At 33.1% G+C, this 25,783-nt stretch overlaps 1 protein-coding gene across 4 annotated transcripts in view; it reads left to right on the plus strand.

The window, feature by feature from the left end:
* LOC105201687 (probable proline--tRNA ligase, mitochondrial) overlaps positions 1-21,993 on the plus strand; it is a 44,444-nt gene extending 22,451 nt beyond the window's left edge. For 2 of the 4 annotated variants that reach the window (XM_011169805.3, XM_039457775.1), the window contains exons 2-6: positions 9,404-9,655; positions 9,930-10,191; positions 10,296-10,477; positions 11,438-11,650; positions 20,375-21,993. In XM_011169805.3, the coding sequence (XP_011168107.1) occupies positions 9,404-9,655; positions 9,930-10,191; positions 10,296-10,477; positions 11,438-11,650; positions 20,375-20,659 (1,194 nt within the window). In that variant the 3' untranslated portion in view covers positions 20,660-21,993. Of the gene's footprint in view, positions 1-4,512; positions 8,526-9,403; positions 9,656-9,929; positions 10,192-10,295; positions 10,478-11,437; positions 11,651-20,374 lie in introns of those variants that run through there. The other 2 variants (XM_039457773.1, XM_039457774.1) reach the window with 1 other exon arrangement.
* The last annotated feature ends 3,790 nt before the right edge of the window (positions 21,994-25,783 follow it).

The raw sequence follows: 25,783 nt of genomic DNA on the forward strand, positions 1-25,783 counted from the left end.
ATAGGGAGAGAAAAGGATGATAAGGAAAGAAAAGAGGAGGGATTACAAGCAGTAAAAGTAAATTTAGGGGGAGAGGGTGGAGGCTAATAGGAGTGTATATGAATGGAGATTTGGAGGAAAAAATGGGGCAGCTAAAAGAGTGGATGAAGGATAGAGAGGAAGGGGTGAGGGTGTTAATAGGGGGGGATTTCAATGCTAGGCCGGGAAGAAAAGGGGGAAGAGTGGGTGAGGATGAAAAGGGAGGGGTAGAACAGGGAAAGAGGAGCTCGAAGGATGAAAAAATGAATAGAGAAAGAAAGAAACTATGTGGTTATATAGGAGAATTGGGATGGTCGATATTGAATGGAAGCGTAAAGGGGGATGAGGAGGGGGAATAGACGTATACAGGAGGGAAGGGACCGTAATAGATTACGTGATCGGGAATGAGGAGACAAGAAGGAAGGTGGAAGATTGGGTGGACTCCGACCATCAACCGATAACGGTATGGGTGGAGGGAGGAGGGCGGAGGGAAGAGAGGACTGAAAAAGGGAGAGGAAGAAGGGGGTTTGGACGGAGAAGGGAAAAAAGAAATTTGAGGAATACTTTGGGAAGAGGGATAGTGATGGTGAGGGGAAGTTTGGAGGAAAATGAAGAGAAGAATAGAAGTGGGATTAGAGAGAGTAGAGATGGAAGAGAAGAAGGAACGGAGAGGATGATGGGATGAGGAATGTAGGGATAGGAAAAGAGAGGTTATGGAGGAATTAAAGAGGTGGTAGAAGAGAGGGGGAGAGGAGAAAAAATATAAAGAAATGAGGAGGTACAGGGAACATTGTGAGGAGAAGAAGAAAAGGGAGAGAGTAAGATGGAAGAGGGAAATAGAAGGAATAAGATCCGAAAAGGATGTGTGGAAGGCAGTGAATAAAGAAAGGAGGAAGAGAAAGAGAGTTAGGGAAGCGATTGAAATGGGGGAGTGGGAAAAACATTTTAGAGGGGTAGTGGAGTGGAGGATAAGAGGGGAGATAATGGGGAGAAGAGTAGAGGAGGAAGAAGAGATTAGTAGAGAGGAAATTAGTAAAGCGATAATGAAATTAAAGGAGAGAAAATCAGCAGGAGGGGATGGGATTATGAATGAAGTATGGAAATACGGGGGGAAAGAAATAAGGGAATGGCTTTTGGAGATATGCAATAGAGTGTGGAAGGGAGAGAGATGGTCGAAAGAATGGAGAGAGGGGATAGTGGTACTAATAGTGAAAATGGGGAGGGGAAAGGTAGAAGACTATAGGGGGGTTACGCTTACGCAAACGGCGTATAAAGTGTACGCGGCGGTTTTGGCGGAGAGATTGAAGGAAGAAGTGGAAAATGAAGGGATATTACCACCGAGTCAAACAGGGTTCAGCAAAGGGGTAGGAACGATAGACTACATATACGTGTTAAATTATTTAATAAATAAGAAAATAGCGGAAACGAAAGGCAAAATGGTAGTTATGTTTGTGGATATGAAAGCAATGTTTGACTCGGTGGATAGGGAGATACTGGTACAGACAATGAGGAGGAAGGGAGTGAGAGAGAGTCTGGTGGTGAAGTGTGAGGAAGTTTTGGAGGAGACAATAAGTAGAGTAAGGGTGCGGGAAAGGGAGGGGAGAAACTTTTGGACAGGTAGAGGAGTGAGACAGGGATGTCCGTTGAGCCCTTGCATGTTCACACTACTGCTAGCGGATTTGGAGAAGTTAGTAAAGGGGGAATGGGGGGGAGTAAAGGGAAGAAAAATCTATTCCCTGGCGTGGCGGTGGTGGCAGAGGATGAAGCAGGGATGAAAGGGTTAATAAAAACATTAGAAGGATATGTAGAACAGAAAAGATTAGAGGTAAATGTGGAGAAAACAAAAGTGATGAGGTGTAGAAGAGGGGGTGGGAGACAGAAAAAGATAATATGGAAATGAAATAGAGGAAGTGAAAAGGTATAAATATCTGGGCTATATGATGATGGCAAATGGGGGACAGAAAGAGCATATAGAGGAAAGAGTCAAAAAAGGAGCGGTGATGAGGGAGGTATGGGGAATAGGAAAGAGAAAATTTGGAAAGGACTGGCCTAGAAGGATGTGGTTATTTGATAGGTTGGTGTGTACGGTAGTTAGCTATGGTGCAGAAATTTGGGGATGGAAAGAAAGGGAAGGTGTATAGAGGATACAGGACAGGTATTTGAAATGAGGGGTGGGAAGGTACACACCGGGGTACATGGTAAGGGAAAAGATGCAGGGGGAAAAATTAAAGGGAAGGGCAGGAATGACGGCATGGAGTTATGAAAAGAAACTGGGAGAAGGAAAAGGGGGGAGTTGGCAAGGTTGTGTTGGAAGGAGATAAGAGGTAGAGCGAAGGAGGGAAAGGTGATGAGAAAATGGGAGGAAGAAAGAAGAGGTTTCTATGAAGAAAAGAGCTGGAATATCAAGGAGATAGAAAAGTTAAGAGAAGAGGAAGATTAAGGGGGGAAGAGGTGGTAACAAGAGAGAGGAAGTGGCAGGAAGGGGAAAGGTGGCAAAGAATTAGGAGCTCGAGGTTCAACAAATGGTATAACAGAGTGAAGAGGAAGGGAGTGCCGGATTACTTGAAGAGGAATTGGAAGGAGGAAAGATGGAAAAGGATTGCGAGGTTTAGGTTAGGAGACGGTATGAGAGGAGGTAGATACCGGGAAGAGAGAGAGGAAAGAAAGTATAGGATATGTGGATGGGAAGAGGAAACGTGGGAACATATATGGGAGGAATGCACGGGTTGGGAGATGAAAAAGGGATGGCAGGAGATGGTAGAAAAGGTTTTAGGTGAGAGGGGGGAGGGAGAGGTTTGGATGAAAGGACTGGTGATGAGGGAGGGAGGAGGTTGGCTTGGAATGAATGGAAGTATGGAAGGAAGGAAGGAAAATGCGGCGGAAACGGAGGTCCAAGGAATGAGTGTAGAATGATGTATGGATGAATGAGTGTGTATTTTCTCTCTTCTCTCTCATGCGGAATGAAAAGGTGCGAGAAGCATAAGTATTTTGTAAGCGGAGCGGAGGTCTGCAGTGTACCCCGCAAAGGGAATAAAGCACTACTACTACTATATAATAATAGTGTTTCTGGTTAAAACAAGTAATACAGAAGAATTAGGATAATATAAGATAGAATTGGTTAATAAAACAATAACTTCGTATAATTAGATTAAAAATTAAAATAAGGAATATAATATCTATTATTTAATACTTTAACAATATAAAAATACCGTAAACATATTTTACTTAACAAATTTTTTTATTTTGTTTATAAATTATATTACTAAAAAATAATAATAATAAATATAATGTCGAAAAATAAAATAATAAATATAATGTGTGAAAATAAAATAAATGTAAATAATAGATAATAATAATGTTAAATGGAAGTAATAGAATGTGTTCAATTACACAATGATTAAAATACACTTGTCACAATGAAACATGCTGTTTGTTTTCTGTTCTTGAACTCCCTGGATTAGTGTACAGTCGTGAGCTAAAAGGTTGCAACACATTTTCTTTGATTGTTTTTGGAATGTAGACTTGCTCATCGAATGGCGAACGTCATTGGTTCTTACCTGTGGATTCAATTAAGCATTGAACCATCTAACCATCGAAGAAAATGTGTTGCAACCTTTTAGCTCACGGCTGTACATACACTTAAAATGAAATAGGTAGATGTTTGAAAGTTAGCGAAAGCAAGAAGGAACGTTTCAGTACAGTCTTGTGCAGGAATAGAAAACAAGTCTACGCGTATATAGAATTATAAATTTACTTTTTTCCTTTAAGAATAACAAAAATTGTAATTATGTAAATCGTAATTAATGAAATTATTAATATTAAATATAAAAAGTCAAGTCAGGTTTAATACAATTTTACAGTTCCAAAAATGAATGTAATCTGGAAATAAAGTATATATTATACATTCTATTCATCTTCGATCATGATTATATCTTCAAGTTACTAACTGAAAAGAATTAAGGAATTAATACTTTACAAATTTTAATATTTATGTATTATTTTGTAACTACCCGTGTTTCTTGGTTAGATATCGTGCACGGACGTAGCTTGTCGGTAATTCCAGGGCACGATCCGGGTTAAGAGAGAATTAGACTTGCGATTTGACGTGTAAGATATGTACAGTTTATTATGGAAAGCACACGAACGAAGTACAATGTCTTATTACTACTATTTACAAAGTCGCTAAAGCGTCACCGTTGATACGTCGTCGGCCGCTCGTGGTGACAATTATCTGTGTAGCGAACGGTGCGATTACAGGTGTGTACCGGATTCGCTGCGCGTATTGTCGTCGGCGCGGTTGCCGTTATTCGCGCGACAGGTGCGTGTTTACGTCGCTGGTGTTTTTTTCGACGCGACGGACGGTTTCTGTTTATCGGCCTTGCGAGGTCGCGTGCGCGGCTTTCGCGGTCGTCGGAGCGGTAGCGGAGCGCAGGGCGGCGTTCGACTGAGCGTCCCTTTAAATCCGCTGGTTGTACAACGCGTTATTCTTCGCAGGCAGGATGCGACGGCTATTTCGAGTACGCTCGACGGAGGCAAAGATGCTTTACTCCGTTTTTCTTTAGCCGCTACGGTAGGATCGGATCGGTACTAGGAAGCCGGTCGGGCAAGTACGCTTGCCAAGACGCTTGAGCCCAGCTTCGGCGAGGAGAGACGGGCGTGAGAGTGGTAGCCGTCGAGAACGCTCGACAGAGGCCAAGACACTTGACCTCAGGACTACCTCGGGAGACTTCTTCGGAGACTAGTCGGCGGAGTAGCGGTCCGAAAAGTCGGCGGCAGTGTTCTCAGATGGGACGGGATTTTCGCGCATGCGGGACAATGTTTGCGCGGAAACAGTGGTGTTGCTGTGTGGAATATTATAGGTGCCAAAGTCGTGACTCGTGATGGCCTGACGGGTATAGGCAAGGTTAGAGGTAAGTATAAAAATTTTTTATATTGCAATATGGAACCCAAAGGAGCAATTAAAAAAATTAAAAAATTTCAGCAATCATGGCTTGATGAAGTTAATTTTAAAGGTTGGTTAGCTCCTCATCCAACAGAGAATAAAGCCATTTGTTATATATGTAATAAGACCATCAGCTGCAATAAAACTCATTTAATGAAGCATTCACAGACGGTCAAACATATTGATAAAGTAGCTTCCCAAAATAAAGAAAATAATAATAATAGAGCTAGCACACATAACGAAAACGTTAAGCGGGCAGAAATTAAATTAACAGCATTTTTTGCAGAGCACAATATAGCATTTAGTACTGCGGATCTCTTAATTCCACTATTAAAAGATATCTGTGTAGATTCTAAAATTGTGCAAGATATTAAATTAGGCCAAACAAAATGTAAAAATATTTTAACAAATGTAATTGCAAAGCACGAAACAAATAAACTCGTTGAATATTTGAAAACATGTAAATTTTCGATTTTAATTGACGAAAGTACTGATATTTCCAATACAAAAATTATGTGCATTCTTGTTTGGTTCGTATCACCAATTGACAAAGTAGTAACAACACAATTATTAGATTTAATATCTATAGATGCAAAAGATGGTACCGCAGAAACTATCTTTCAAGTTTTTAAAAATCTTTTAAAAGAAAAAGAAATACTTATTAATAATGTTGTTGGAATGGCAAGTGACAATGCTGCTGTAATGATCGGTAATAATAATTCTTTTATGTCGCGATTAAAATTAGAAGTACCGGGCCTTGTAACATTAAATTGCATTTGCCATTCATCCGCGCTTGTATCAAGTAAAGCTTGTGAACAGTTACCGCAATCGTGTGAACATTTAATTCGTAGTGTAACTACTTACTTTTCAAACAGTGCAAAAAGATGTGCAATCTTAGATGAGTTCCAGATATTTTTTAATGTGGAAAGAAATAAGCTTGTAAAATTATCCAATACTAGATGGCTCGTATTACATAAATATATCGTTCGATTTTTAGATAATTGGGAAGTGTTTAAACATTATTTTATGTACTGCATTGCTGAAGAAAAATCGAAATCCGCAGAAGTTATTTTAGAACAATTAAATAATATTTCAATAAAAGCATACCTTTTAGTTTTAAAATATTCATTAGATTTTTTTAATAGTTTTAATGCCCTCTTTCAATCGCGTAAAATTTTAATTCATAAATTATTTGTGTAAAGCCAACAACTTATTTGTGAAATTGGTCAAAATTTTTTAACTCCTAATTCTTTAAAAAACCTAAATACTTTAAATATTGATGATAATAATATTCAAAATCTTGATGATGTATACGTAGGACGAGAATGTGAATGTCTTTTAGCTACATTATCTTTAGATCAGGCGCGCGAAATTCGTTTAAAATGCTTGCAATTTTACATAATGGCAGTTCGCGAAATGTTAAAACGGTTACCATATAATAATAGTATTTTTGAGCAATTAATGTTTTTAGATTCAAAAATTGCATTGTATAATGAAAGTAGGCTAAAAATTAAAGATTTAACTTGTATTGCCACACATATCGGAAATATTAACGTAACGAAATTAGCCTACGAGTGGAGGATTTTATTCTCTTTTTATAATGATTCCCAAAAAGAATTAGCTCAATTAAAAATTGATGTTATGTGGCGCAAGATATTCGAGTCTGTAGATTTTAATAATGATAAAGTTTTTCCAAATTTAGAAATATTAGTACAAACAGTTCTTTTGTTTCCGCATTTGAATGCTGAAGCCGAAAGAATTTTTTCAATTGTAACAGATGTCAAAAACAAAAAACGGAACCGATTATTAAATGAAACCATTTCCGCGATATGCATAACGCGATCTAGTTTTCAGGCCAAAGGCATTAAATGTTTTAATTTCGAAGTACTTTCCGATTATTTAAAATTACACAATTCTAGAAATGTATATGGAAATAATGCATCTGATGGTTCTTAATATATGTATTAAACTTATTTTTGCAAAATTAATTAATTTTTCGGAATTTATTTTTTCAAATTTTATCAATATATTAATAACTAAACGTTTATTTATGTGCAATATTATATTAAAATTTGTACGAAATTAATAGATATTTTCAGATTTTTTTTAGTTGTTTAATGTATTTAAATGCACGTGTAATAACTTAGATTTAAGCCAAATAACGTTTATGAAACCAAAGAAAGTTTATTTTTGTTTTTGAAATATATTTTATTATTATTAAATATTGTATATATTTTATTTTTGTAACGTAAATATTTATTTTAGTGTAATAGATTAAATAATTATTCTATTGTAAAGAAAGTTATTTTTGTACAATTAATGTACGGGAATACTGGTGAGGTTTTTTGGCAGTTTTTCCTTATCCATAGCAACAAATGTTGGTATTCCTTAATATTTCTGCCAAATAAAATTTCTTTTGTTGTAAAAATATATTATACTAAATTTATTTTATCCTTTTTGTTCATTCCTTACAAGTTTATTAATATTATTTAAGACCGCTTAATAAGGTTACTCATCAATACCTTTATTTAATGAAAATAAATACTTCACTGATCCTGAATTCACTACGCATGCGCGAAAATCCCGTCCCATCTGAGAACACTGGTCGGCGGAGAAGAAGCGCAGCATCTTGCTGCTCCGGCGCTTTTATACCCGGATCTCGAGACGTCGGGAACGCTCGGTGGCGGTTCGGTTCGTGTCGGCGCCAGCGTCCCCGCCGCTCGAGATCGGTTGCGCGGAGAGTGAACGGAGGCGAGCGAGCACGTCGTTAGCGCGTGCCGGTTTGGGCCGGTGCGCATGCGCGGCGAGATATCTCGACGCGCGGATGCCTCGCCGCTCGTGTTGGCGCGTTTGAAATTGTTTGTAGGCGCGTAGCGCCTCGTTCTACGCTTGGCGGTTGTTCGGCCGGCGTTTGGCGAACGATGACCGGTCCGTTGGGGAGTTGCGCGGAGACGGTTTGTTACAATTTGTATTAATTTAGAAATTACAGAGAAAAAGTCTTTATGAAAACATGCTTATATAAGGGCCTATCCAGACAAACTTTTTTTTTTTATTGTATAATTTATATTTTACTAAAAAATATTTTGTTTTATAATAATAATACAAAAAATTTTGATTATGTGTAATATCACTATTTATTTCTAATTATAATACGTACACATGTGCTTGATGGTATTTTTTTTATTCTTGTGATTTTGATTATGACCGAAGTTTTTTGAATGATTTGTTTAAATTGAATTACAACGCAGACAATTTGTCCTCTCAAAAAAAGTGAAGTGTCGGAACTGGTATATCTAAACTGTGACTATGTGCTTTTTACGACTATTTACTGACTGCTAGGCGAAAAAAAGATGGTCGAGACCGATATTTAGAAAGTGTTTTAAAGCAATCTGATTAGTTTGTTTTATCCAAATTGTCTTTATTTACAACTGACATGTTGGAAACTTTAACTTAAGTGTTTTCCTGTTTCAATAGCTTCACTTTACATGCTTTTTACGACTATTTACTGATTGTTAGGCGGGAAAAGGATAATCGTGACCGATATTTAGAAATATTTTAAAGCCATCTGATTAGTCTGTTTTATCCAAATTGGCTTTATTTATAAATGGCACGTCGGACAAAATTACGTGTCATTTCACGCAATTTCTTGCTTCTGACGTCACGACTTCAATATGGCCGCGGCGAGTACTCAAGAGCCTTAACACATCTATCTCTTTAAATAAAAGCTGTATATAGTATTGAAAAATGTTCTATTTTTTGATTCTCTAGAATATAACTTTTTAATTGTTATCAATTAAAAATTTTTTGAAAACACTTTGATCAATTTTGTAAACTGTATATATTTTTTGCAACACTTTAATAAAAATTTTTTATATAAATGGTTTAAAAATAATTTTGAGGCAATTCTTAAACAAATTGACAACTAAAAATTATTTTTTTCAACAAATTATATATCTAACTCTAAATGTCTTTTAATTTTTATACGTTTCATAAAATGTCTAAATTAAATGAATAGCTTTCTTCAACTAAAGGTTTTATTTTTAAATCTTTAATCTTTTTACGATAAACATTTGAAATGCCTAACTGTCAAAGCAGGATATTAATGGTAACTTTTGTAACAAATTTTTTATAGTTTTTTAGAAAGAAAAAGTTCTCATTGGCATTATTGCCACCTTTAAATGCTTGCTAATATCATTTATTATTAAATTAACTTTCAGTTTAATAATGTGATATTATTAATTTTTAACTTACAATTAGAGTTGTATTTTAAGCCCAAAATTTATTTCGGCGCGCAGTTTTGTGAAAATGGTATATAAAATTACAATAAATATTAGTACTAGTATTTAGCTATAACAGATTGATAGGCATTTTATTTGTTTATATTGTGTTTTCACAGATTGGTCGAGATTCTCTATTAATTAAATCTTTTTTTAATTATTTTAGTTAATGATTAATTATGGAATTATAAAACCAGTTAGCATTGGCATGTATGCTTTACTGCCATTAGGAATGCGAATTTTAAATAAATTAATTAATCTGGTTGACAAGGAAATGACAAGCATTGGCGCAGAGAAAATATTGCTTCCAGCGTTAACATCAGTTGCACTATGGAAAAAAACTGACAGATATGATTGTAATAAAACTGAACTGTTTACACTCATGGATAGGCATAAAAAGGAATATATATTGAGCCCAGTAAGTAAAAAATATATTAAATATTTTCCTATTAAATTTTACTTTAGATAAAATTTGAATCAGTTCTTTTATAAGACTGATTAAAAAATTTTTTGCTAGAATAGAGAAAAACAGACACTTTCAATTGACAAAAATTAGTTTGAAATTATATAACTAATATGATAAATTTTTTGCACCAATGTAATGTATTTATTTTCCATTTGATCTGAAAATATATAAATTAAATTTTATTATTAATATAAAAGTTCGTTTGAGTAAACCTATGTTATTGTAGACACATGAAGAAGCAATCTGCGATTTAATATCGTCAGCAGGACAATTTTCTGCTAAATCGTTACCTTTGAAGTTATATCAAATTTCCAGCAAATGGCGAGACGAGATGAAACCACGACTTGGTCTGCTACGTAGCCGAGAATTTATTATGAAGGATTTGTACACGTTTGATACCAGTTTGGACAATGCGCGATATACATATAATTTAGTCTGCGAGTCTTACAATAATATTTTTAGGAAGATCGGTGTAGAGTACACGAAAAGTAATTAAGATTTCTAATTGTATACTAGAATTTGCATTTATTTATAAATGTATAGTTGTAATTAGAAAAACCTTAGAGAATTATTTAATGAAGATTATTAATAGGCATAGGTGATATGGGAACGATCGGAGGCCTGATGTCGCACGAATATCATTATATATCTAATATTGGCGAAGACACGATACTTCGATGTCGCTTATGTCATTTCTCTATCAATCAAAGTATTTCGAAAACGACGAGTTGTCCGGAATGTAAAAACGAATTGCATCAACACACTGCTGCTGAGGTAATATAGAAATGTCCAGGATTGGATAAGTTAATATCTTTTTTAAACTAAATTATAATAAATTAAAATTAATCTTCTGAGGATTGGCAAGTTTTTGAACGACTTTTATAGTTATAAATTTAGAATTCTATTGATTATGTTATTGCATTAATCTACAAAAAATGGCACCGCTCCAAAATCGATATATTAGCTTCCAATCCATATAAAAAATTTTTTTTCTGTATTTGAGCTTTATTTTATGTTTTTAGAATAACTATTTGAATAAACATTTGCAATAAAAAATTTTATAAGAAACGATTATAAAAATATATCAAAATTTGAGATATAGTAGTAAAATAATAAAATATATAGAACGTTAAAGCAATTTACTTCGTAATAAATGTACAAATGTATATGAATACAAAATAAGCAAGGGAATTTATACACTTAAATCGTCAAAAGTTGTTTGGCTTCCAAACCTTTGAAGGTTAATGATTTATAAAATTAAGTTGGATAAAAAATTGAATTAATTTAAATTAAATTAGAAATTAATTTTGAAAAACATTTATATTAAATCAGAATGTTATAATTTTTAATATTAAATTATTCCAAATAACAAAACAATTACAATATAAATAATTAAATAAGCTTAATAATTAATTTGCAAAATAAATTTATATGAAATAACACAGAAATGCTGTGCGTGCGTACGTGCATGTGCGTATGTATATGGATTTTATATGGGAATGTATTATTTCTTTTATATAAATAAATTTTAATTCGGAAAAAAGTTAATGTTTATGTTTTTAAAATAACTAGAAATTAAATATTAAATATTAACTAATTTAAATTAGGTTAAATTTTTAATTTTATTAATTTTTAACTTGTTAATCACTAAACTATAAATTTTCTAAAATTTTTAAAAGAAAATAAACAGATGTTACAAAAAAATATGCTACATTACATGAACGATAATTGCAGGTAGGACATACATTTTTATTGGACACAAAGTATTCGCAGCCGTTAAAGGCGTTATATGTCGAAGAGAATAAATCGAAACCCATGATAATGGGAAGCTTTGGTCTGGGATTAAGTCGTATTATTACATTAGCTGTTGAAATCTTGTCAACAAAAAATGAATTAAGATGGCCTGTAAAGTTAGCACCGTATACAATATGCGTCATACCGCCGAAGGTAGTATGATAAACAATTTATATACGGGTTTATATACAGGATGTTTGGCAACAGATGAGGGAACACTTAAAATGTAACTCTGATAAAATAAGGAGAGGAGTCAAAAAAATAAAATTGTGATTAAGGTTTTATTTTTAAAATGTTTAAATATTCATGTAAGAAGTATTTATATTATCTTTATTTTTATTTTAGATAAGAAAGTGTTATCTTTTTAAATTCATTATCTAAGATGATATAAATAATAACAAAAATGAGAGAATAATTACATTAACCCTTAGCTGACACACTATATTGGATTCGATATTTTGCCACACATAGTTGTATGTCATCCGGACTATTTTTAATTGCGTATATCTCGGTATCTAATGCATAGAATTTGAACAATTTTTTTTAATCGATACACTAGAAGGTCAAGAAGAAGAATGAATAGGCGCGAGAATCGAGAAATTGAATATATTTGAAATATTTGGGATAGATGGAAACATACTCGTGAAAAAGTTTTTTTTTAATTTGTAGTTTTGAAAGAAAAATCATTAGAGAGATTTTTCCAACGGATTTTGAAAGGTAATAGAACGTATTTTAAGAAAAAAATATTATTTCAATATTTTTCAAAAAGTACATTTATTCTGCAAGGTTAAATGATTTTTTAGCGTAAGAAAAGATGAGTTGATAGAATGAATCATTTGGCTTCGATTATAAAACTTGAAAAAATGTAAAATATATACAATATATTTTATTATTATTTATTATATGGAACATTTGCAACAAATTTTTGCTGTATGATTCTTACACATCGGTTTGTCACATTTTAAACATTTATGCATTGTTTTTTTATCAAGAGTAGACGGACATAATGAACATCTTTCTGTAAGCTGGTATCCTAACTTAAGGAAGGGTTTCGTAACTTGGCTAAATCTCTCTATCGTAAACTGTCTTTATTCGATTCTGCTTGTACAGTGGCGTTCCCGAGAGTGTGCGTTGCCATGCGCCGCTCGTCCTCGATCCTAGGCCGGTATTCATAGTCGATTCTTATTTCAAGATCGTCTTAAGTAACGTCTTAAGATGCTAATACGGCTCTCTGATTGGTTGATGGCATCTTAAGATGATATTTAAGATGATCTTAAATATAAGAATCGACTATGAATACCGACCCTAGATTTACTACTCGTTCGCCATCTGCAGGCGACGTCCAGCGCTTGCGGTTACAGAATGTCCGCCTTAGGGCGCGCGCGATATGAGTTAGAATTGTCGCTTATATTTCTGGTTTGGCCATTTTATTGTCTGCCAACAAATTGCAAAGATCTTGATCTTTAAGAATGTCTGTGTAGTTTACAAAACTTTTGATTTGTGTACGCAACACTGTTTACAACGTTAAAAAAGCGACACAATGCGTCAAAAAAGGCTTGATGAGAACTATAGTTAGCTCTTGTATGTAATCTTTACATTTTTCTGGGTTATCTTTTAATAAGTTATGAATGAATTGACGTTAACCTGATCTAACTTCTCATAAAAGTATCGCATAGGTCATCTACGCGTTTTTGCTGCACTGGTTAGGTTAGGTTATGGAAATCTTGATATTTTTTATTTGTTAAAACGCAAAAACAAACTAGTTTTGTTGTTCAGAATACAAAAATAAAGTCAAAAATTATACAAAATACTATTAATCAATTTACTTTTGCTTGTTAAAGAAAAATTAAATTTTTTTTTTACAATATATATTTTTTTACAATACATTTTTGACATACTGGGTGTAATGTACCTGCAAAAACATGACTGTATAAAATTTTTAGTCGATTCTCGAAGATTGCTATTATGGAGAATCAGTAGTGGAGATATTGATAGAAATATTCTCTGACTCCTGTCCCCCAACCCTTACGATTTATAAATACCAAGCATTTTTGTAAATAGCCTAGTTATTCTAGACCCAGTGTGTCAGATGAGGGTTAAACTTGTAGGCTTGGCAAAATTTAAAAACAATGAGATAACGTGAACTATTAAGCCTGGTTGGATATTTTTTGCCGTCGTTGTTTATAGGTATTATATTTGTCAGTATTACATATTTACATTTTATTTTTTACTAACAGCAAATGTACATTACTACCCTTCATTCAGGTCATCTTCAGTGTCTATTGTTCTAATCTTTAATATTTTATAATAATTGCATGAGATTGTATCTGATTCCTATTAATGATATAATTTCTTCTAATTTTTTCTTCGTGCATTTATATTGTCGATCCTTATTTGTTAGATTCGACGATGTGTCGTAAGTATGTTGTTTTAAAGAATAAGAGAAGTATTGTTCTTAGCTTCAACCTTGAACTTACAAGTATGGATACGAGTTGCTAAAAAATAGTGAGAGAAGTAAGAATAGTGAGTCTATCTAAAAATAAGTAAAAAAATTGAGTTTTTTTTTAATTGTACCTTCAATTAGTTTACCTATTATGTACTATTTATATTATGCACTATCTTAAATCTGAGATTACAAATATTAATCTCAAAATAAAAAACTTATTTTGGAAAACGAAAAAGAAACACAAATATAGAATCTAAAATTATTTAATTTTAAGGTTTCTGACTTATCAGCCGAGAACTTGCGTTGACGGTAAAGACATTCCGTCGCGGACAAAATTAAAACTAATAGACGTGAAACGTGACAGATTGACAATGAGATGTTATCGTCCATGTCATTTTGTTATTATGTGTTTCATTATGAAAATATGACTTGTCTTGTATTTACCAAATTCGTAAAAATAGACCGCGAGTAAAGTTTTTTTGAATTTTATACATAAAATACATTTTTCACTTCTTTCAATAGCTATCCGTGTGTTTTCCTGTCTGAATAGACGTCATTTTACGTGTTTTTTACGACTATTTACTGACTGCTAGGCGAAAAAAGGATAGTCGTGATCGATATTTAGAAGTCTTTTAAAGCCATCTGATTAGTCTGTTTTATTCAAATTGTCTTTATTTACAAATGGCATGTCGGAAACTTTAGCTTCAACGTGTGTTTTCCTGTTTCAATAGCTTTACTTTGCATGCTTTTTACGACTATTTACTGACTGTTAGGCGGAAAAAGAATAGTCGTGATCGATATTTAGAAGTGTTTTAAAGCCATCTGATTTCACGTAATTTCTTGCTTCACGACTTCAATATGACCGCGGGGAGTACTCAGGAGTCTTAAAACTTTATTCATAAAATTTATTTTTTTAATCTCAAGTACATATTCAAATACATATTATTTTAAGTACATATTCAAGTACATTATTTAAAACCCGTCTATCATACAGAATAATAATAAAACTCTTTTTAAAGCATAGTTAATTTATAGCGTTTTTCTTAGCAAATATAAATAAAAAAATAAAGTAAAAAATAATATTTGAGTTTATTTAAGCTACATATTTTAAGGTAATATTAACATATAATATCAGAAATAAAAATATTTAAATTATAGATTTTTATGTTTAAAACATAACTTTCTTACTAAATTTCATTGTAACTCTTTACTTCATAGGCGTTATATTTTTAGATTTATCTTTATTATCTGTTCCTTTAAATCTTTTGATTTGGCTCTAAAGAAGCTAGTTTAAGATGATTTTTTGTCATCAAAGTTTTTTGAAGTCACTCAACTTCTGATAATTTTAACTGCTTCCTAATTGATACTGCTGCCTCAAGCATTCCTTACGTTATATCAACTCCTTGTAAGTTTTTAACATCTAATACTGTTTTTAGCCTGTTTTTTGCCTCTTGAAGTAAATCACTTTTTTTTCTTCTTTAGTATTTGTAGCATTTACTTTCATTTAAAATTTTTTTATATTTTGTCTAGCTTTATTCTACTTCTTTAGAATTTTTAATATTCTCCGTGCTTCTTTATTGTTTTTCTTTTTTTCTTCAAATATTTTTTTTTCGTTCAAATACATATATTTATTATGTGCAAATCTAGCAGAGATGGTTAAATTTTTGGTATTATTTCAGGTTTATTATTAAAATATTTTGAACCTATTTTAATGTTTTATTTTATATTAAGGTTTTTCAATCATTTTAGATTTATCATCTATTAAAATACAGACTAAAATTGAAAAATTTCTTTTAACATTAGAACTACCACGAGATAAAGACAGGGTAATCTTTTTAAATATTTAGATATGGTTTATTAAAATTATTTTTTAAATCAAAAATTTGTCTTTAGTAATCTATTCGACTACTGTTCCACGACTCGAGAAAGACTTTCATTCTGAACGAGAAAGACTCATTCTGAAGAATCTTCCACTTGTCTAAAAATGTACCTGATCAAATTTAGTGGAAGCATTTTAACTACATTTTCTGCGCTTAAATTTTTTTTTTTTTTTTTTTTTGAAGGAAGAAGACAACGAAAATGCTTTACTGTTGATAAGCTTAGATTTTTTAAATAAATACAATAGTGTTTCTTTTTTAATAATCTTGATTTTTAAAATTTAAGAATATTAATTTCTTTAATATGTTGAGAGGAGAGTTCATTTTCTGTTCTAACTTAGAACTATATCGCACGCTTTACACACACACACATCCGGGACCTCCGCTTCCGTCGCAAGCTCTTTAGTTTTTCCATTCTTAACTTTTTTTTTTCATCTATATAACATTTTCTCGAGGCTTCTCACTTTCTCTCCTCACGCATACACACACTCTCTCCCCTCCGTTTACTCTCTCTCTCTTTCCCCTCCGTTCACTTACTCTCTCCCCCTCTTCCGACTCTCCTCCCCCTTTTCCTCCATCATTCTCTCTTCTCTGAATACTTCCAATCTTTTTAGCCAACTCTTCTCCCTCACCTTTCTCCCCCAGCACCTCCCCCACCATTTCCTCCCATTCTCTCTTTGCCCCCCATCTCCCACACTCCTCCCATACATGCTTCCATGTCTCTTCTTCTTTTCCACACATCCTATACATCCTCTCCTCCTCTCTCGTCCAGTACATTCCTTCCTTGACCCCTTCCCCCAAACGATACTTTGCGATTTTCCTTCACCTACTTTCCGGCCATCCCTTCTTTATGTATCCCGGCATCCCCTCCCGCTTCACCATCTTGTACCATTTATTAAATCGCGATTCTCTGATCTTCCTCCACCTCTCCTCTCTTTGTTCCTATCTACTTCCTCCAATTTGCTAAGGTCGAACTTCCCCTCCTCTGTCTCCTTCTTTACCTTCTTTAACTCTTCCCCTTTCTCCTCAAAAAACTTCTGTCTCTCCTTTTCTTATGTTGATAAGCTCCCCCCCCCTTTTTTGCCCTCTCTCTCCTCCCAACACCTCCTTGCCAGCTCGCTTCCCTTACCCTCTGCCAACCTCTCTTTGTACCCCCATGCTTTCCTTCCTACCCTTCCTCTCAGCTTGTCCCTCTGCAATTCTTCTCTAATCATATATCCCGGAATCCTCCACCCCACCCCCATCATCTATCTCAAATACCTTTCTTGCATCCTTTCCAGTCTCTCTCTCTCTCCCTCCACCCCCAAATCTCTACTTTATACGCCATTACCGTCCAAACCAACGTCGAACAACCATACTCTTTTTCCTCACTTTTAAACTTCCTCTTTCCTATCCCCCATACTTGCCCTATCACCGCCATCCCCCTCTTCACTCTATCCTTCTCCTGCTCTTCCTACTTCCCATTCCTTTAAAATACATATTTTAAATACTTGTATTTTTTCACTTTCTCTACCTCTCTGACCTCCCATCTCCACCTTACCTTTTGTCTTCTCCCCCCTCCTCTCCCGAACCTCATAATCTTTGATTTCTTTGCATTCACCTCCAGTCGTTTTTCTCTCATATATCTTTCTAACCTACTCATCATTATCTTATCCTCCTCCACCAGTAGCACGATGCCTTTTTAAAGTCTATGAAACACACAAAAACCGGTTTTTGGAATTTTCTACATTTTTGCAGCAACACGTTTATGCCGAACAGCGCGTCCCTTGTTTCTGGTCTGCCGTGAAAATTGAACTGTGCTTTGTCCATGATATTTTCGCACCGAGTGTGAATCCGACCCTGGACAACCCGCAACAGGATTTTTAAGGTGTGGCTCATCAAGCTGATAAGACGGAAATCAGAAATCCCTTTGGCTTGCACTTGTTTGGTAGCAGTAGAAATATCGATTTTAACCACTCCAATGGCATGTCGCTAGTCTGGTAAATTTGGTTAAACAATACTGTTAGCACTCTGATGCCCCCTTCATCAAGCAATTTTAATAGCTCGACTAGTATTTTGTCAGGTCCGGGGGTTTCTGCCCTTACGGACGGCCGAATCTACTTTCGAGAGGAGAATGCTAGCTCCCGTCATGTGATCCTCAAACTATATTCGTGATTCTTTTCGGTTGGAGTTAAAAAGATTCTGAATGTACTTAGTCCATTCGGTGCTTAGATCTTTGGGAGCGAGTACAACTCTGCCATCCGCATTTCGTAATATGGCAGGGCGTAGAGTCTTGAGCATTCCACAAGCTCGCTTAATTTCCTTGTGAAGATGGAAATCGTCGTGCATCACCTGCAGCCGTTCTATTTCCTTGCACTATTTAGATGTTCTTCCTCTAATCTTTTTCCGAATTAGCCGATTGGTATTATTATATTATGCTGGGTCCCTATTTTTAAAAGATCTTTGCCGCTCCATCAAATTCAGGATTTTGTCAGTCATCCAATCTTTTTTTTTAAGCCGTTTATTATTCTTAAGCTTTTCACTAGGTTAGAGGATTGCATTCTTGATTTTCTCCCATTCCAAGTCCACGCCGCTATTTGCTAATTCATCCGGTAGTATGTTGGCCAGATTTGAATTGATTTCCTGTTTCAGCGTCTCTGCTGCATGGGATAATTGTAGCTCTTAAAAATTAAATCTTTATTACTTGTTTCTATCGGAATTAATCAATCGCATTTGTTGTTAAGTAGAATTGACCTGAAATAACCAATCTTGTTTGACATTTAACCGGTTAATTAAGTTAATCAGAGGTTGTGAAACTGGCCCTTGGTTCTTTTTCATTAATATATATATATTTTTTTATAACTTATTAGCTTGTACTACAGATTTGTTAACAAGGCTATTATAAGACAACATTAACATTTTACACAAAGAGAGCCGAAATTACTATTTTTCAAAGCATTAAACAGCCATTATACAGTTTTTCAAAGTTATAACAGTAACATATCTTTAAAAAGTGTTTGAAGATGATGAAAAACATTTAAAATTTTTGACCAAAATTATATTGAAATATGTAACTCTTTCATGTCTCTTAAATTAACAGTTTCATTATAACAAACACATTCTTCTGTGCATCTTATTAATTTGTGAAAATAGGGGCCTAAGCAGTTGATCTGCAAATATTCAAAATTTTTTTCTTGATGAGTGAAAATATGTCAGGAACCTCTAGTGAGTCACGCCTTTGTCTGCATTTATTCTAGATTTTTTCAAAAAACAATAAAGTTGCGTTCCGAAATTTTATGCTAGTATTTAAAATCTATAATATATGTAATATCGACTTGAAAACATATATTGTACTTTTAAGGAGCTATACGGATACAAATAAAGATGCAGCAAAATTTGTTACAAATTTTGCGAGTTTATTTGACGTGAATTAAAAATCGCATACAAGTGCAATTTACAACGTTCGAAAGTGAATCTTTATCTTGAATTTGCGTATTTGTTGAGCGTTGTACGATTTTTATTCATCGAATTATTCAACATTGAAGCAAAAGAAACCTTTGTTGTTTTAATGTTGAATAACTCAGTGATAAAAAAATCGTACAACTCTCAACAAGTACGCAAATTAAAAGTAAAAATTTACACTTTTGAATGCTGCAACCGCATTTGCGTGCAATTTTTATTTTACGCCGTGGAGCTTTGCAAAGTTTGTAAAAAAATTCGAGATTTGACGTATCCCTATTTGAATCCGCATAACTTCATAAACAATCTGTAAATCGTTTAATGAATTATCAATCTTGAAACTAGAAATTTTAAACTTTAAAATGCTTTTTTGAACATTTTTTTATAATCATTTTTGACAAAATTACATTCTTGAATTTTGCCTGTTTTTGGGAGTCAGAATAGGTGATGCTTTAATTTTGGTGTCAAGTGTAAATATATTTTTTGTTAGATTAAATTATTTTAAAATCTTTATTTTTAAGAAATAAAAATATAAGCATACCGTTTTCATATTCTAAATTGTTTTTACTCAATATTATTTAAAAATTAGATAAAACCTCTAGATAAGATCAGTTTTTAGTGAGATTAGATACAGCCTTAAAATTATCCTTGTTTGATTTGTTTTTTATTCTACATATAGCGGTAGTTTAGATTGTTTGTTTCAAACTTTGCAAAAGTTTGTGGCACATTCCAGTTTAGAATTATTAATTATCGAAAAATTCCAAAATTGCAATTTTTAGTAATTTTGTATTTATAATAGTAAATTTCTTAAAATTCTAAAGTAATACAGACACATCATGCCCAGATTTACATTTAGTGTCATCAAAAATACATAAGAAATAACTTGTTAAACCTTAAGGCAAAAAAAGTTGATTTGTTTAATGTAATTTATCTAAATAAATTAAAATGAAATCATCTTTATTGTATCTAAAATATGTTTACATTGTAATTTATCTTTATTTAGATAATTTTAAGTTATTTTAGCGCAACACTGAGTTTCTTAACACGTTCCCTGTTGCCGAACACCTTATGTATTAAAGAATATTCTTTGTTATATACTGGAATTTAAATCCACAGGTTGGAAGCAAAGAAGAAGATACATCTATTTACGTTGAGCAACTGTTCAAGATATTCTCTGAACGCGATATCGATGCTATATTGGACGATCGCACGAATTACACAATCGGTAAACGGCTAGTGTTAGCACGTGCATTAGGCTATCCTTACATAATTGTTATTGGTAAAGCGGCAACCCAATCGATTCCTCTATTTGAAGTCCACGATATTAACAATTCAACTTATTTCGAATTATCATTGGATCAGATAAATGATTATTTCAACAATATAAAATTTAAAAATTAGAGATATGAGTGCACTAAGTAAGTGTTTATTTCAGATACTTAAATAAATATCTATTTAACTCTCAGCTGACACACTATATTGAATTCGATATTTTGCCACACATGTCACTCGATCATTTTCATTTGCTTATATCTTTGTATGTAATGCATAAAATTTGAACAATTTTTGTTAGTCGATACGCCATAAGGCCAAAAAGAAGAATAAATAGGTGCAAAAATCGAGAAATTGAATATATTTGAAATATTCAGAAGAGAAAAAAACATACTTGCAAAAAAAATAGTTTTTTTTTAATTTATAGTTTCGAAAGGAAAAAATTAGAGATTTTTTCCAACGTATTTTGAAAGGTAATCGAACATAGTTTAAAAAGAAAATATTGTTATTTCAATTTTCAAAAAGTACATTTATTCTGCAAGGTGAAGTTATAGGTGGTTTTTCAGCGTAAGAAAAGATGAGTTAATAGAATAAACCATTTGTTTTTAATTATAAAACTTGAAAAAACAAAATACAGTACACTTTATTATTATTTATTTAAATGAAACATTCGCAAAAAATTTTGCAGTATGTTGTTTATGATGCATAAGCAACGTACAAATTGATGTGATTTTTCACATTTCAAGCACTTATACGATGTTTTTGATCAGGGGTAGACGGACATAATGAATATCTTTTTGCTTTGGCCATTTTATTTTTTACCAACAAATCGTGAGGATCTTGAATTTCGGGAATGTCTATATCTAATCTAAGAGAATTTCAATTTGTATACACAATACCGTTCGCAACGCTGAAGAAGTAAGACGATGCATCAGAAATAGGTTGATGGGAGCTACAGTTAGATTTGTAGTCTTTGCGACATTTTTCTGAATTATCTTTCAGTAAAGTATAAATTATGAACGAATTGACGCTAGTCTGATCTAATATTTCATCAAAGTATCGCCATTTATCCATTTTTCTTGCAGTGATGACATGACATTTTTTTATCAAAACGCAGAAACGCAGTCTTTTGATCATGAGTAAAAAATTATACAATATTTTATTAATTAACTTATTTTTATTTGTTGTTAAAGATAAATCTAATATTTTTATTGACGATACGTACGTTTCTGACACACTGGGTGTAATATACTCATAATTTGAAAAAATACGACTGTGTAAAATTTTCATTCGATTCTCGAAGACTGCTATCATGGAGGATCAGTACTGAGGATATTGATAGAAATATTCCCCGACTCCTGTTCTCTTAACCCTTACGGTTTATAAATTCCAAGCATTTTTATAAATAGCTTGTGTATACGAGACCTAGTGTGTCAGCTGGGTTAAGATATTAAAATGTTTCATTTCTGTTTCTGTTTTTTAAATATTTAAAAACGTTTTAAAACATTTTCAGATGTTTTGATACCAAATATTTTAGTTTTAAATTTAAAACATTTAATGCTTAGATTTAAAACACTAAAACTGACAAGAAACCTTTTAGAAGTGTCCGCTTTAGATTTAGACGAGCTTTTAATATGTTGTAGTACAGATCAAGATAAGGGACACGTATTTTTTTATACGTGCCTCAATGCACTTTTAAGGGCGAAACACCTCTTGGAAGAAAATCGATCTTTTTTCTTTCGAAGCATATATCGTCGAAACTATAAGAGAGAAAAAAATGTTTTAATTGAAAGTTAAATGGCTTGAAAAGTACTTTATAATAGTAATACAAAAATTTAAAAAAAATTTTTTTGTTTATACTTTTCCCCACCACTTACTTGTTTTTTTTCAAAATTTTTATTTCTTATAAGCAAAATAAAGCTCATTTTATTACAAATTCAATGGTATATGATAAAATTATATTATAACATTTTCATTTTCCAAAAATTAATTAATTAAATTAATTAAAAATATCTCTACATGCATAGTACGCGCATTCATTCGTGCGCTACGGAAGTGTTCCCCTCCGATTTTGATGAGTCTTTAATATGTTGTAGTACATCTAAAAATAAAGGATACGTATTTTTTTATACGTGTCTAGTTTTACTTTTAGGGAATAAAACACTCTTTTGAAGAAAATAGTTTTTTTTCCCCCAAAGAATATACCGTTAAAACTATAAAAGATAGAAAAAAATGTTTTAATTAAAAGATTTTGCTCATAAAAAGAAATTGCTTATAAAAAGAAATACAAAGTTTGTGTTCGCGACTGCACGTTGCCGAGAGAACGTGCGCGAACTTGAGTTTGCCGGGCGAGCTCGAGTGAGCGCGAGTGAGACGCGTAAGTTAAGTACTGCGCAGCTGGCCGTTGTCCTGCCGCTGAGCGCGACAGCGTTCGAGTGAGCCGAGAGGCGCGACGAGGATCGACCGCGATCAGCTGCTCCGCGAGCGTGCGGGATTTAAAGGCGCGAGGATGGAGATTGAAAGAAAGACTCAATAGGTCCGCTGCCCAAATTTCGCGAAACACCTTTATTTGTCAAATTGTCTCACTGGCGTTAACAAATTTGTCTGCAGCTTTCACACACAAGTTCCGACCAGCGTCGGTCAGTAATCTATCAGTTTTCAATCTCACGGTTGCGGCGCGATTTTAACGGCGATCGTTCTCGGTCGAATCACTCTGAGAGTCTGGTTGAGCGGCGAGATCTTCGGCAGAGCGACCGATCGACGGGAACAATTCGGGGGAAAGATCTTTCCGCGGGAAATCGTCTAATTGGCTGACTGGTCTAACAAGATGACCGTGGCCAGCGTCTTAGGAGAAGAATCTCAATATTTTGTCACGATCTTCCCGCCGAGTTGTCCCCGCTGTTAGCGCGTGATAGAGAACGGAGCGACCGAACACTCGACTCCGTATACACAAGCAAATAATAACAGCACCGAAGCTGGTCGAGATAATCGATGGTACACAAGAAATACTGAAAGTAACAGCTTGAATTTTGAAACTTAAATCTACAGGACGCAATAAAAATATACAAGATTGTTTGGTTGGTTTGATCGCGAACAGTTTGAAAAAAGCAAGTGGTGGAAGAAAGCATAAAAAAATTTTTCTATTTTTGTTAGTACTTTTCAAGCCATTTAATTTTTAATCAAAACATTGTTTTCTTTCTTTTATAGTTTCGATGATATAAGCTTCGAAAGAAAAACCGATTTTCTTGAAAGAATGTTTTGCCCTCAAAAGTGCATTAGGATACGTATAAAAAATACATATTTCTTATTTTGATCTGTACTACAACATATTAAAGAATCGTCTAAATTTGAGACGGACATTTCTGAGAAAGGTTCCTTCTGAGACTTTTAACAGCTTTAAACGTTTCAGTGTTTTAAATTTAAACATCATTTAAAACCTTTTTAAATAAAGTAAGTGCACCGTATGCAAGGTGTATCTTAAAAAACGCCCACTAATTATATAACGTTATTCTTTGGAAAAAATTGAGTCGAAGTCCTGAACCATTTTTTTTATGATTAATAAAGCTGTAATGCGCTCACACACACACACTACTAAGTGCGTTGCTCACTGACATATGCCACGTATGTAGTGTGCGCGAGCCGTGGAAGACTGGAAAGAGCATTGCCGTGGTGGGAATATAATCTTAATAGGCGGTTCAACACGGCCGCTACCATAAATACACTGAAGAAGGTTAATTCAAATCGAATTTCAGTCGATCATTTATATCGTAATAATTTTCTTTTAGAGCATTATAAATAAATATTAAAAATTATATTCGATGTTGTGAAAAATTTTAAATTAATGCATACATATAAGAAATTATTGTTATTAAAGATAGAATACTCTAGAAAAGTCTTTTAAAATAGTAATTTTATTCATTTTTAACACAAAGTATTCAAAGACTCTCAAGATTTAACACAAAATAAACAGCTAAAACAGGCTAGTGAGCCCTCTTTAGCGTAATTTTGCTCCAAAGAGAGCCGAAACGTTCGTTACTTCTGATTCATTATGAATAAATAATTATTTGAACACTGATTGTGTTTTGCGCTCTTATACCCGCGCTGACTCTCACTAGCCTGTTTTAGCTGTTTATTTTGTGTTATTCATTTTTGTATAAATCATGTAAAAATGTAAAGTTTGTATGTACATATAACAATATATGTATATTTATTTATAATATTAACAGTTAGAAACATTCATTGTAGATGTAAGCGCTTGTGATGTAATTTATTTTGACGTGGCCATCTTTTTTAAATGTATACTCTGAAAAAATTAAGAAAAAGTGTAATCAATTTTAATTATAAAGTAATACTAATCTAATTTCTTACAATCTCTAAAATTTCTTTTTGTATCTAATATCTTTCGATTTTGGTGTTTGTTCTGAAGCTGCAACTTTTGTATTTTCTGCGATTCTACTGCATGTCTTTCATTTCTTGAATTTTTCCTTTCAACGCTAGTTTGCAAGGTGTATCATTGAAGTTGGAAAAAAACATCTGCCATACTTCGGGCTCTGGTGTAATTGTATCGTGTACTTTATTTTCTGTTTCTTTAAATTTGGTTTTTAGAACTTTTATTTTGTTTTGCTGCTGCACCTATACAATATACATTTATGTAGGTATTATGGCATATAATAGTATATCATGCAAAGAAAGTACGTTTTTTGTGGCATTTGGACGGCAATATCCCCCAAAGATTGCTCATTTACGGCCATGTTACCTATCCCAGAATGTTGCGAAAAACTTCCTTTGCATAAAAATATTAATAGAACTTGAAAAGACAATTCCTAATACGATATTGTTAATACGCTATCCACGTGAGAAATTGAGAATAAAGAATAACTTTTTATACTTATCAACTTTTCTATGTATGATTTATTGCGTAACTCACATGCTTTATCCGTGTAATGTTGGGACTGCATTTGGTTTGAGGCGTGTTATATTTATTGATGTTCTATCAAAGCAATCTTTGGAGAAGTGTTTTGAACATGAAACATGGCTTCTTTTTGGTTTCCAATTATTTTTTCCAACAAAATTGACCCATACTTTACATTTATTGGTGTTTTTTGGAAAACTGAAAGATATTAAAAAATAATAATTAAATAGTAAATAATAATTAAATAATTAAATAAATTCATGAAGACTATAATTTATTATTTATAAGTGTTTATTAGTGTTGTTACTTCTACTTACGAATGAAAAGTAAGTCCACAATTT

Source organism: Solenopsis invicta, chromosome 15 (genome assembly GCF_016802725.1).
Source record: "Solenopsis invicta isolate M01_SB chromosome 15, UNIL_Sinv_3.0, whole genome shotgun sequence".
Lineage (NCBI taxonomy): Eukaryota > Metazoa > Arthropoda > Insecta > Hymenoptera > Formicidae > Solenopsis > Solenopsis invicta.